Source organism: Stylophora pistillata, chromosome 4 (genome assembly GCF_964205215.1).
Source record: "Stylophora pistillata chromosome 4, jaStyPist1.2, whole genome shotgun sequence".
NCBI classification, from domain to species: domain Eukaryota; kingdom Metazoa; phylum Cnidaria; class Anthozoa; order Scleractinia; family Pocilloporidae; genus Stylophora; species Stylophora pistillata.
This window is the reverse complement of record NC_142522.1, coordinates 35,018,453-35,032,031: the sequence shown is the minus strand read 5'-3', so window position 1 is coordinate 35,032,031 and position 13,579 is coordinate 35,018,453. Positions and strand designations below refer to the sequence as shown.

Genomic DNA, 13,579 nt, shown 5'->3' with positions numbered 1-13,579 from the left:
CATAATGCCAATGAGCGTAGTTTCCAGGACAACAAAATAATTATGCTGTATTACCACTGTGTACGGCTGAAAGGCGAACCTGTGGCTTTCTTTTGATTCTGGGTATAATTTTTGTGTCCTACATTATAGAAAATGAGTGCGGACACTCTAAGTGTAACCAGACATAACAATTCTTCCGGAAAAACTCTGTTAGACAACTGGGTTGAAGAGGTAAGCGTGATAAAACTTGGAATCAGTGTTTATAATTTAATGAAACTCGCATGTTAGAATTATTGGTTAATTTCCGAAAATTGGAAATATTAAGGCTGTTTTTTTTCCCTTTTGCCTTCAGAGACAAACTGAACAGTTTGATAAAGCCGGTGAAGTCGAAATATCTGAGCTACATAAGCAAGGACATAAGGTAATGGAAGATAATTAGCAATTTAAGTATAGCTTGTTGAAAGTTGTATTGGTAGCTAGGGGCTTACGGGAGGCGGAGGGGGGAGGGTAAGTAAGTAAGTAAGTAATTTTATTTAACCACATATCGCATATGAGCTATAGCTCGTTTAAATGCAAATGTGGAAACCCACCCATCCCATCCCAGGGGAGGACATCCATCACACAGTAATCTCGTGCGTGGGAAATTAACGTTAGAGAGGACAATGCAGAATATTCATAGTAGCTGTTAACCGTGCCTTTCCTCTACTTTCTTCATAGTTGGGGGGGGGACAGTCAGGCGAGGAATGGACTGACATGCCTTTTGCATATGCATTATTGACAAAATGCGAGGTCAAGACGTCTTGATATTTGCCAGGTTCTTTTTTTGCAAAAAAGGAAAGCGATTAGTAGCCTGCCATCCTGATCACACAAGCTCGGTCAAGAGAGTATTTATTACATTGCAAAAAGATTTTGCTTTATTAAGATTAAGAATGGCTTGTAAACTTTGAGAGCATAAGGAAAAGAAATCCAAATGTGTTTGTAGCCAAATAAACTCACAAGAGTTGTTATATTTTCTTTGTTTTGACTGTCTTTGTCTCTTTTTGCATCTCCATGGCTGACATTGTCCAACAATTACGAACTTAGTGCTAATTCAATTTTTTTCTTGACCAAAATCAAAGTGCACGATCTGGAACTGGCAAGATGGGCCCATCTTGCTCACTTGGGTAAGCCAATCAGAACACAGGATTTACTTCATATTGCTCACTGGCCCTGGTAGGGACGTGCTTATACATATCGTGACGATTAATGTTTTTATTATATTAATTACTTATCTTTTCTTTATCAGGGTATCCTGACAACAGATTTTAATGCTGAAGCAGAGAGATTATCAACTGTCAGAGATTCATACAGGAAACCAGAGACACTTGGAGTGCGAAAGATTGGTTTGAGGCAACAACTTCTACAGGAAGAGCTCTACAGACAAGTGAGGTACATTAAAACACAGTTTGCTTAGATGCCAAGTGAATGAAACTCTTGATCTGGCCAGTTAATTAACTGCTCACTCCCCTGCTTACAGACTCCAATAAATTAACACTTATTCACAACTGTGGAAGGAATTTATCTAATGATTTACAACATTTGCATGTAATTTACATCTGCAAGTTATCCAGTCATACAGTTACACTTCTTCTTCATAGTTATAAATTTACAAAATTAATGTGCCTTTACAGTAGGGATATTTTTTAATTAAATGAGCATCATGGTCATACAACTAACAATGCTAGTTAACCATTCATCCCCCAGGATCCATTTAGTAATTCTTTTTACTGTCTGCTATACATTTCCTTGTAAATTAAAGATCAGAATAACACCCTCCAGCTGATGAATTTGTCTGTTCTCACAATGTGTTTGCATGGCAACATATTGGAATCGCCAGGAGAAGTTCAATATTAATTGCTTCTGGTACAATGAAAATATATGAAGTTCATATATTTTGAACTGCGGTATTAGATACATATGATGCACGATCCTTGCAGATGCGAGGATCGTGCATCATACGTATCTAATACCGCAGTTCAAAATTTATGAACTTCATATATTTTCATTGTATCTGATTTTATCACTTTCACGGGTTTATTACGAATCAACTTAACGGCCTGCTCCCAGTTGGCTTGTTAGCTCAATTGGTAGAGCGCTGCACTAGTGTCGCAGAGGTCAGTGGTTCGAATCCCGTACAGGCCTGATTTTTTTTCAGGTCTGATTTTCGCTATCGCTTAAATAGCGCTATTTACTGCGAGGATTGTGCATCATACGTATTAATTGCTTCTCTTATTTTAGTGCTGAAGTTGATGAAGAATTTAACCTTCCACCTCCTACAGTGGAATATGTTTCCACAACCAAGAAGGATTTTTCAAAAGGTGTTTCATTTTAAATGTTAACAGCAAATTACTTATGACCAGTACAAAAAATCACTTACCTATTTATACTGTGCTTGGATCTGTAAAATGATATATTTGGTGAGTAACTTGTATCATAATCTCATTGTCTCATTCATGCTATTTGATAATTTTTTTTACAGAGTTTACTCCAATAGTAAAAGTACCAACACGGGTAAGCTTGTTAATTTAGAAAATGTTTTCAGTGGATGACTCTGCAACTGTTATTTCAGTTGTTGTCATTTGCACTCTCAATCATGCACTCTAATTTTTCTAACAACTTCTAAAAATTTTTAGAATTTTTTTTGCATAGAACACCCAAAGCAGATTGCCAGAATTATTTGGTTGACGTAATACCTATGGGTTACTGTGTTGTATTCTTTGAAAGGCTCTTAACTCCAACAGGAGTTTAAATGGGAATTAGCAAGCTATCAGAACAAGGAAAACATAGAAAAAAAAATCCAGGGGGGTCAACTACAATAACTTGGCATCCCATCTAGGTTGGACATCCTCCTAGTTGCTTTATGCCACAGAAACTGGGGATAAGCACTTGACTTGCAGATGATTGTCACTCGAACTCAAAACTTTACTGCCTGATTTATCAATAAAATAATCATTAGAGACTTGTTGTCACTCAGGATCATGATGTCAAGACAGAACAACCTGCTACCTTTTGGCTGGAAAGATCTGAAGAAGTTCATGTGAGTACCATGGGGTGTATACATTTTTAGTGAGGGTGGGGGGAGCTAGTAAGGTCTTAATTAATTATATTTAGGCTCCATTTAAATGGTCTTGGGTACCGAAGACAACCCCCCCCCTCCCAGAGAATACTTTAAAGAGTGTTTGTATGAAATTTGACATCCCTCAAGCCCTATTCACAATGAGTTCACAACCTTATGTAAACAGTTGGCTGAATTTTGTAACGAAATGAGTGAAAAGTTAGCTTGCCAAGAGTTACTTGTGGGGAGGGTTGTCTTGGGTACCTGAGACCATATAAATGGGACCCTAGAAGCCTGCAAGTTTGATTTTATAGTAATAATGAGATGTAAATAAATTATATTTATGAAAAGGGCAAACTCTCCCTTTTCTATTGCATCAATTCATGTCTTCAATATACTGACAGAGAATTACAGACTGAAGGAAAATTACTGCATCCTGAAATTTGTGTAGTCTAAACCTGTTATAATCAGGAGTTTTTTCCTTTCTAGGGTGTATCTCAAGTGAGGACCAAGGACACCCCATTCCGTAAAAATGCTGCCTTTAGTACCCCAATAGATGAGTACAAAGATGCACCTAAGCCAGGAGAAGGCTGGAAATTTTAACAGGATCTTTCCCTCACAGTTAATTATCTATGTCAAAATTGTAAATATGTTAGACAAAATTGTCTGTTTATAAAATTGTAAAATAATAATCATTATGTTAATAATGACTTAGGTTTTGTTAGCTGTATAACTTTTATGGTAGTTTGTAGTTTCTGAGAGAGCTTCAAATTTGAGTTTAATAAATTGAACTTGTTGAAAAAAGAAATCACCATTGTTCAAATATCTCTTGTCTGGTTTAAACATGAAAGAAGGAATAGTAGGGAAAACCCACTGTCCCTTGCATTATCTTTTAAGAAAGAGACATTGAAAAGGCTGTTATGATGAACAACTGCATAGAAGAAGCCAAGGATGAAAACTCTTAGCGTCAAGATCAACAAGCACATTAGCTGGTACAACCACATCAAACAATTAATTGGGAAGCTGAACTCTAGAATTAATCTGCTAAAAAGAGCAAATGGCTACCTTGACCTCCACTGCAGAAAATTGTTATTTAATGCACTTATTAAGCCTGTCTTTGAATATTGCTGTTTGGTTTGGGGTAACACCCGTAACAATCAAATGCTGAGAATACTTAGAGTGCAGAAATGTTGTAGTAGGTTAATATTAGATGCTAGTTTCCATGATAACTCGGCTCAAATGTTCAAGAAACTACAGTGGATGCCAATTGGTGATGTAATACACATGAAGAAATTATGCATGATGTTGAAAATTGTGAATGCAGAGTGTCCGCATTATTTTACAAGCTATAGAACTTATGTAAAAAACACCCATGCTTATAATATACGAGCTTCTTTTCGTGATCATCTGGCCGTGCCGAAATGTCGCTCCAACACTGGCCTTCTAACATTTCATGCGAGTGCCACTTACTTATGGAACCGTCTCACGACAAATTTAAAACTATTACAGATGAAAGCAACTTTTAGAAACTTTTAGTGAACAATTTCTTAGAAAGTAATTCAGATCGTGAACATGTTACTATCTCTAGAATGTTTTGAATACGTTTATGTGCATGCTGTTCTTGATAATCTAGTTTTATAATTCTTCTTAATACAGCTTACAATGTAAATGACTGGGTTACCAGTAATTGTGTTAGCGATTAAAGTTTATTTATTTATTTGGTAAGCCATTGTCCTGCCAGTGGGAATTTTTAAGCACTTAGTTAAAACTACATTGTGGCTGAAAAGCCCCCATGGGGGAGCCTCAATTAACGTATATTATTATTATTATTATTATTATTATTATTATTATTATTATTATTATTGTCACATTTGTTGTCCCAGCCTTTAAAAATTTTTTCCACCCTCAGCTTGCCACCATATGTTTTTAATGTTACACTTAGTCTAATACCAATTTAAAATGAGTTTCAAAGGAAAGTTTTTTTATTTAACCTGTGCAAAGTCTATCAACAGTAATTGACTATTTGTTTTGTCTCAGAAAACTAGATTGCAGATCATAAACCTATTTATTACATCCATTTTGAAACCATTGGTGGTCCCTGTAACCTGATTGGCTCTAATTGGTCCGATTTATTCACGAATCGCACCATTTTTTGCTCTAAATCGCATCATTTTACGCACGCTTGACTGAGCTTTTGACACATGACATCAGTCTTTCTGTTTTGCATACAAAATAAGATGTAAAAGCATTTCCGGTTCCACTCATTGTTTAAAAACCAGCTCAGTACTGCATCAGTAAAATACTTGAATTGACCAAGTCCTGTATTTGAGCAATTTCAAAATGGATGTAATAAAGTGGTAATTGAAACTCGTGTCGTGCAATTTAGGTCTGAAATCATATTTGTGATTTCAAATCAAACTCGCGCTGCGCTCTTGTTCGATTTTGAAATCACACGTATGATTTCAGCCCAAATTGCACTCCACTCAGTTCAATTACCATTATTAATCACTAGACCTACACAATTACTTCTCTCAGATACACTCACTATGTATCATTGTGAACAAAATTTACAACTGAACTTGTTCACTAGTTTTACAACTTTAAATTAGCTTTAGAGATGTAAAAGTCCACAGTTAAGTAACACACAGATCTTCCAATGCAGCCACAGGCAGCCCAAGCTCACTACGAGAAAAGCGGACGTGACTCTTACCGTGTTGCGTAACGTTTTATATTTATAAAGGTTTGTATGGGATGTTATCGGTTTGCCTTAAAAGAGAGAAAAAAATGTCTTGTTTTGAAATAAAATGGGCTCACTTTATTGCCTTGTTGTTTTCTTTGTTGATTCCGAACGTCTCAGGCCATTTTGAAGCGTTTTCGGCGAGTTAGCGCTATGTTGCAGTTGAACACCAACATAGCGCTAACTCGCCGAAAACGCTTCAAAATGGCCTGAGACGTTCGGAATCAACAAAGAAAACAACAAGGCAATAAAGTGAGCCCATTTTATTTCAAAACAAGACATTTTTTTCTCTCTTTTAAGGCAAACCGATAACATCCCATACAAACCTTTATAAATATAAAACGTTACGCAACACGGTAAGAGTCACGTCCGCTTTTCTCGTAGTGAGCTTGGGCTGCCTGTGGTCACCCATGCAGAATTGCCCAGTAAATAATTTAGACCAGCAGAATGTAGAACAAAAGTTTGATTTGACTTCAGAGTTTCAATTGGGAAACTTTAACAGCAGACTTCTCCTTCTTTTTCTTCCTATCTTTCTTAGCTTTTACTTGATCCCTGACTTCATCTTGAAGTTGAGAAAAGAAGGCAGATGAAGTGTTCACTGGTTTATCACCATCTTCATCTCTCAACACAGACACATTTTTTTGAGATGTCTGATCTTTTTCCAATTTCTTCAGTGCAGCCTTTTTAGAATACTTGTTTCCCAGGCCAGGTTTGAGTTTTTCCATAAGTTTGGCTTTCTTTCCTCTTGCCACAGCTTGTTCATGTTGTCTTCTTTTCCTAGCTCTTCGGGCACGCTTTCTGTCAGTGTCTGTTTTCTCAGAACTTCCTTTCTGGTCTTTCTTCTTTTCATGGACCTCCTCTGGAGCCAACATCATTGCATCACTCAAAGTCACTGGGGTCACTTCCTCGACTGATATCACTGGAACATTACTGACAACTTTAAGTTCTGGTTTGGGCTGAAATAAGAGACAGTCAGTGTTAGGGCTGGCTTGAAGTGTAAGTGTCTTGCTCAACCCGAGGCCCTCATTATCATTTCTTCACCTTCCACAAGTTTTAGGCCTTGAGCTTGCAGACCTTTTACTGGCTAGCTTTACTCAAGGGCAAAGGAACATTTGTCCAGCAGTGCATTTAGTGGGGGCCTACTTGCAGGCTAAACCCAAAGCACTAATAACAGAATTTAGAATTAATTCATGCTTGGCATGCTCTCAGGCCTGGCATGCTCTAATCAAGGTATGGGTGTATGCTGGAAAATTTGGGAACATGAGAAGAGAAAAAGAGTTGCTCGAGGTGTGGCTAAGAGCAACGTTTAGCATATGGAGATTCTAGAAGAGAATTCTTTACATAGGTTTGCACTGGACAACTTACTGGTTTGGGTGTAAAATGAAAGTTTGACAAAGCATCTAGTTTGACAAAAAGTTTTGTCATCAAGGCTTTGATCTCTGTATGCTCTTCAATTTCTTTTTCTTCAGCTTCTGCCTGCAAAATAAAGAGTTCAAAAATGACATTTCATATCAAAATTTAAATCATCCTTGACTAAAAGTATTAACAGACGCAATCAATATAATAATTATTTGTGAGAACTTTCTAGACCTATGAGTAGAAGCTACAGAGTAAACACTCATTTGTGACAAGCCTCACTTTGCATTAAATAAGTCCAGGAAAAACAGGATGTCTCTAAGGGATCTAATTCTTGAAAAAACTTTAGTCTATGCTCAACATCACTGGTTCTCTGATGATGTTTTAAGGACACATACTGTAATTCACTCCATTTAAACCCCGGATAAGCTAAGGCAATAGATAGTAACTGGTAGACTATGGTAAGTAAACCAACTGAACAAGATGCTGACCTTATTGAGGCAAACCCAAAAAAAAAACATTGGCAATGTTTATTTCTGACAAATGAGGAGGAGGATATAACTTCATATTTTCAAGAAATAAGAAGACTAAACACAAACACTTACACTGGGCATAGGTGTAATACATCATACAAGTGAGTGACTTGCAATTATTCACAAAAATATTTGTCCTGGCCGGTAATTTCTATATTCTTCATGATGTTCCACCAGTTATTTAGTACTCTACCTGTGTTTGTTTAAGATATTCCTGTTCATAGATCTGGCTAAGACTTAATTTACTCTTTTCTTGATCCAGAGGTAACTTTTTCTTGTACTCATATGGCTCCGTAACAGGCTTTACTTTACGTTCCACATCATCCCATGCCTTAACAAAAAATTCCATTGACAGATTTTGCACTGTTTCTCAACAAATTCTAAATAAAACGTTTTACACTGTTTCAGCCATTAACAGATGACTTGTAGGAAAATATAAAATTTATTTTAATTATTCTGAAGTAAGAACTAACAATCTTGGAATAATTTGCCTGTAATACTTTCTGATTTAGAAGCTGTCACACATAGAAAAAAAATATATTTATAAAATGTATGTAAAATCAGATTATTTCACACCACTTCACATTACACAGCATGGCATTGCATCACACTCTGTCACATCACATAACTTTACTTCTGAATGGAAGTGGCATGACATGACACTTACACAATCACATTTAGGTTAAAAGTAAAATAGGAGAGGTGATGATTGGAGCGATAGGTTTTTAAGAGAGAGTATGCTAATTGTGACATGGTGAATGTCAATGATAAACAATAAAACAAGGATTTGATAACAGAGAGTAGAGGGTAATCAACAAGTTCAGTACATTTCCCTCTGTCAATATTGAGCGAGAAAAGGGTACCTCATCTTTGATGCGCTGTTTCACTATGTCCTCCAGGTTTTGAGTTGTCTCCTCTGTTATGTCTGGAGCTGTGACAGAAACAGAGCATTAAAAAGATTTGAAAGTGTCACAAATATATCAGAGTCATTTCACAATCTGTAATGTCCTTGTTTGCACATATCACAACAACTTACTGCTATACTTCACTGACAAAACTTAACATTTGAGAATTTTAAGCAAAAGGTTTTTCTACAGGTTGTGATCAAATAAGAAATCACATTAAGTTACAGTGATTCACTTTCATTCATCTCTGTGTGTTAAGTAATCTTTTCTCCAGAAGATACAAAGGTGGCAACAAGTACATGGCTCCTAGAAAATTGTGGCCTTAAGAATCCTGATTCAGTCTTAAGTAAAAGGGCTTTGTGAGAAGTAAAAAATCTGCTTACAAGTGTACACTGTGCCTCTTTCTGTCATGGACTCAAGTTTGATATTTTTAAACATTTTTAATGCCTTGACATTGTTTGTGAGTATATGAAAATGGAAATCATCTGTGTGAACTGTGATTAAAGAAATGAGTATGAGAGTGATCTTTGCAGTAATGAACACTACTCAAACAGTAGTGAAAATAAGGCCTGAAAAAAATATTCAGGCCTGTTCGGGATTTGAACCAAATTATGACCTCTGCGATACCACTACAGTGCTCTACCAACTGAGCTAACAAGCCAATTGAGAACTGGTCATTATGTTGGTTCATAATAAACCTGTGAACTAACGAGTCAACATTTGGGAATATATAAAAATTATATATGTGAACTGCAGTTAAAGAAATGAGTATGAGAGCGATCTTTGCGGTCATGAACACTACTTAAGCAGAAGTGAAAATAAGGCCTGCAAAGATCACTCTCATACTCATTGTATTGATATTGGTAAGTAAAAGCCATGATCATGAAAGGAAATTTCTCAAGAATGAGGTAGTGTAACTTGATCTAATAACTTCAACTCAGGGCACTTGCACGTTAGAATCATCATAAATGACAAAACTGTAAATAAAAGATGTGTAATTCAATTTTCACCAGCAGTCGTTGTGTGGTCAAAGCTGACATCCTCTTCAAGCAAACTATTAATGGGTCGCACACTTCCACCAGTTTCTCCTGACATCTGCCAAGGTTTTTCAGCTAAGTTGGCTTTTTCTAACTTTTCAATTTTCTGTTTTAGCTAAATAGAGAAAGCAAGGATTAAATTGATATCAGTTTTACAGCTCCATCCAAATCAATCTCTTGTAGTGGTCCAACTCCAATAAGTACTCAAATCCAAGCATAGTACAGGAATAAAGTGGACAAATGGATTCACCCTTTCACTCAGGACTGTGATCTCATTAGTAATTCTCCTTACTGTCTGCCATATAATTCTTATGATGTAAGGTTTGGGGAATTTGGTATTGCATCAACCAACAATCTCTTAATTTAAATTTTTCTTTATTCTCATCACTTGTGAACTTGCTTTTGTAGTGATACTCCAAGGAGCAATTATGTCTTGGTCACTTGCCTGAGTTAGAGGGTAAAAAAAAACTCTCAAAAGATCTCTACGTGACTCCGCTTCTGAGAGAACTGCACAGGCTACCTATTAAATCTCAGCTATATCTCCGTGACGCTGTCCTTGCTTTTAACTGTATGACCAGCTCCACTCCTACTTATCTCTCCTCGAAGTTTCTAACATGTGGTGAGATAAGTGGTCGCACAACCAGAAGCTCCCAACTTCTGCATATACCCTTATATAGAACTAAATCTGGACAAAGGACTTTCTTTTATCGTTCAGTAAGTCTATGGAACAGTTTAGATAACACCCTCAAACTCTGTAATTCTTCTTGTGATTTTAAGCGTAAACTTAGAGCTAAATTACTTCTTGCTTTCCTTTCTCATCGCTCTTAGTTGTAATTTTGGTGAACATTTATTAATATTTTAGCTTCCATAATTTTCCTATTATACATTTTAGTATTGTAATTTTGTAATTTTTAGATCATTTTCACCGAAAAACCCTCTTTAGGGAGAGTCAATAAAGTTTGTATTGTATTGTATCTTTTAAGGAAGAATGTGTGCGCCACTGGTATATTATTATTAATAATCCACTAACACCCAGAATACTGGTAGGGTGTTAAATAGAATACTGCATGATTATCCCTTGGAGTATTTCAACATGATCATAGAAATTCCTAAAATATTTTTTTCCAGTGTGTGGCTCAATATAATGAATGTTTCAAAGTACAGAAGGCAAAAACAACACTTGGCACTATTGTCTGATTTAGAGAGTTCCTACCTACCTGTAACCTTCTATTTTGATGTAACATTTCAACCTCTACTTTCAAGCTTACCCTCTCCTGCTTTTCCTCAAAATTTGATAATATTTTAGTATCCTCTTCCTTTTGACTTCTTGATAGAATTTCATCACTCTCTGAATCTTCATCTATATCAGCTTCTGCATCTACTTCTTCATCTTCATCTTTATCTTCATCAGCATCACTGTTTTGCTCATTAATTCCATCACCATCCTCTCCCTCAGGGGGATCAAAGAAGTCTGCATATTTCATTTTGGTGGCAGATGTCTTCCTTTTGGTTATTTTCCTCTTTTTCCCCTTTTTTCTTCTCAAACAAAAGTAAAAAAGTAATATTCAAGTAAGGCAACCCCACATTTTCGGTCCCCAAATCCTTGCTATTACACTGTCACTTATGTTTTTATGGTTTCAAAAAAACCATAAAACTGATAAAGTCTACAATAAATTAAATGTATATACATGCCAACCTTTCACAGGATCATGATTATCCAGCATAGCTAGATTATGAGCCCTGACTAAATTTAATTTTTAGTGACCTTGGGCCAGACACTTTCCACTAACTCCTTCATTGCCACAATGACGTAATGAGTAAGTCACGCCATTTGGATATTGTGTGCCTACATGACCTACTCAGTACATTGAAAGTTAGAGAGTAACGATCAAATCTCTGGCACTGGAGATGTAAACTAAACTATCCCTTTAACTCTCTAGATCTGATTGTTAATTCTCCCCTCTGGTAGCTACACATTTCCTTGTAAATTAGTTATGAGAATTTGGTGTTATATCAAGATAACTTCTTTATGATAAGTTTGAGTGCCGTAAAAACTCGCAGATAAGCTGCACCTGCAGATAAGCTGCACCCTGAATTTAACAGCTCAAATTTTGGAAAAAAAGTTTTTTGAAAGAAATCAAGAGAAATCCAAAGTTGAGTCTTGAGAAGTCTTCTTCATCCACTGTTCATTGAGCGTAAACTCACTATTAACAGTGCAACAGAAAATACTTCAAAGTCTTACCCACAATTTTAGCACTTTAATATAATGAACATTGTTTCTACCAACTTTGACATAATTATGATTGATCTTTTTCTTGTATTTATTAGCAGAAATTTCTTCATTCAACACAGTTTTTCCATAGATTTTTGCATTACAACAAGAACGTGAGCAGAACATTCAAAGCTTAGTAACCACGCATTAGATCGGACGTAAAAATGGAAAACTGGACACCAGAAGCAGTGTGATGTTTTAAAGTTCCCTGCAGATAAGCCACACCCCCAATTTCTAGCAACCATTTTAGGAAAAAGGGTGCGGCTTATCTGCGGGTTTTTAGAGTATTCTCATTACCTGTTTGCTGGATAATGTAAGGATATTATAAGGAGAAGTTACATGTCAATCACTAAAACTCAAAACAAGTTAAAATTTTGAAAAATAATCAATCAATTTGTGTTGACACTGGACTTCTTAGTAGAATTGGTAGTCATAGGGTTAAATTCTACATTTTACATTGAGGGTGTATTGTGATACCACTATATATGGGTAGACTCTCACTCAAAAGATTTAAATATAAATTCTTTGTGCTGTCTGCCCTACATTTCTTGTAGTTTTAGCTCTTTTAAGAATTTTTTGTTAAATCAATATTAAGTAAGTGTTGATACTTTCCTTTCTTCTTATCACCCTTTTGCTTTAAAATGTTTTGATATTGTAGGGAGATATTGCTTTTGGGTCATTCCTGAGAGTGAAGAGGTTGAAAAAGAGTAATTCATGTGGAGTCTTAGAGCATCAAGCATACCTTCTAACAAGTGACTCTGTTGCATCTATAGCTTCACTCCACTCCTCATCTTCTCCTTCATCAGTGTCATCACTTTCCATATCAATAAAGTAGTCAACAGGCTCAATATCTTCCTCGCTATTAACTTCATCATCCTTATCTTTTCTTTTGTTGTCCTTTTTATGAGCTCTTTCATATTTTCTGTCCTCTTTATCTAAAAAGTCAAGCATATCAGAAAGTTTGAAGAAAGTGTCATCAACTTGAGACTTTTTCTTTGATGGTCTTTGGTATCTGTTAGCACCATTAGAAAGGCTAACTTCTTTACTATCATTGTTCTCAATATTAGCATCTTCCTCTTCATGATCTCCATCATCGTCATCATCATCGTCATCATCATTGTCATCATCATCGTCATTATCATAGCTGATGTCATCATCATTATCGTCATCATCGCCATTTTCAACATCTTCATCCAACTGATTATCAGAACTCTCTGCACTATTAAATTCACCATTGTCATTTCCAACATTGGCTTCTTTCTCTTCCAAGTCCTGTCTCCGACTCACGATATGTTTTCCTCCAGATAAAAGAGAAAGCTTGTTAGGATTTTCTTTCAAATCAAGAATTTCTTGCTTAATTCCACGCATCAAAGGAGTATTCTGCAGCTCAATTTCTTGCCATATCTGTTCATCATCGAAATTTTCGACCAAGAGTTCCTGCAAAGGACACGTGCTCGTAGCAGATCGCTTTCCGCGTAGTTCATCTTTCTTGCAAAAGTCAAATATCTGCTTAATTGCTATTAAAGTATTCTTATGAAGAGAAGCGGGAGGTTTAAGATACGATTCTGGATGATCAAAAGCTTCCTCAAAGATCGAAAGAACAGTGTCAAGAGGATGGCCTTCGTTGTTGACGTCGGCCATGTTGGTCTCAACAATATTGCTCCAG

General features: G+C 36.2%; 2 protein-coding genes across 2 annotated transcripts; one reads left to right on the top strand and one right to left on the bottom strand.

Moving 5' to 3' along the window:
* Nucleotides 1-28: 28 nt before the first annotated feature.
* On the top strand, nucleotides 29-3,881 carry LOC111322952 (sperm-associated antigen 8). The gene is made up of 7 exons (XM_022926193.2): nucleotides 29-210; nucleotides 332-400; nucleotides 1,265-1,407; nucleotides 2,257-2,336; nucleotides 2,498-2,529; nucleotides 2,993-3,055; nucleotides 3,563-3,881. The coding sequence occupies exons 1-7, from the start codon at nucleotides 133-135 to the stop codon at nucleotides 3,674-3,676; spliced, it is 579 nt and encodes a 192-aa protein (XP_022781928.1). The 5' UTR covers nucleotides 29-132; the 3' UTR covers nucleotides 3,677-3,881.
* Nucleotides 3,882-6,058: 2,177 nt separating this feature from the next.
* Nucleotides 6,059-13,578, bottom strand: LOC111322946 (U3 small nucleolar ribonucleoprotein MPP10). Its single transcript, XM_022926186.2, has 7 exons — nucleotides 12,656-13,578; nucleotides 10,910-11,177; nucleotides 9,615-9,756; nucleotides 8,563-8,630; nucleotides 7,893-8,030; nucleotides 7,176-7,286; nucleotides 6,059-6,766 (listed from the first exon to the last, which is right to left on the bottom strand). Exons 1-7 carry the CDS (start codon nucleotides 13,552-13,554, stop codon nucleotides 6,284-6,286), a joined length of 2,109 nt encoding a protein of 702 aa, XP_022781921.2. The 5' UTR covers nucleotides 13,555-13,578; the 3' UTR covers nucleotides 6,059-6,283.
* Between the last annotated feature and the right edge of the window lies 1 nt (nucleotide 13,579).

Bases quoted from the DNA above. Each gene is read 5' to 3' on its own strand.
- LOC111322952 (XM_022926193.2), top strand. From the start codon at position 133: ATGAGTGCGGACACTCTAAGTGTAACCAGACATAACAATTCTTCCGGA. The intron at 401-1,264 runs GTAATGGAAGAT...TTTCTTTATCAG, and splicing joins TACATAAGCAAGGACATAAG to GGTATCCTGACAACAGATTT. The intron at 3,056-3,562 runs GTGAGTACCATG...TTTCCTTTCTAG, and splicing joins AAAGATCTGAAGAAGTTCAT to GGTGTATCTCAAGTGAGGAC.
- LOC111322946 (XM_022926186.2), bottom strand. From the start codon at position 13,554: ATGGCCGACGTCAACAACGAAGGCCATCCTCTTGACACTGTTCTTTCG. The intron at 9,757-10,909 runs GTAAGCTTGAAA...TTCTCTATTTAG, and splicing joins TTGAGGAAAAGCAGGAGAGG to CTAAAACAGAAAATTGAAAA. The intron at 8,631-9,614 runs GTGAAAATTGAA...TTTCTGTCACAG, and splicing joins TGACCACACAACGACTGCTG to CTCCAGACATAACAGAGGAG.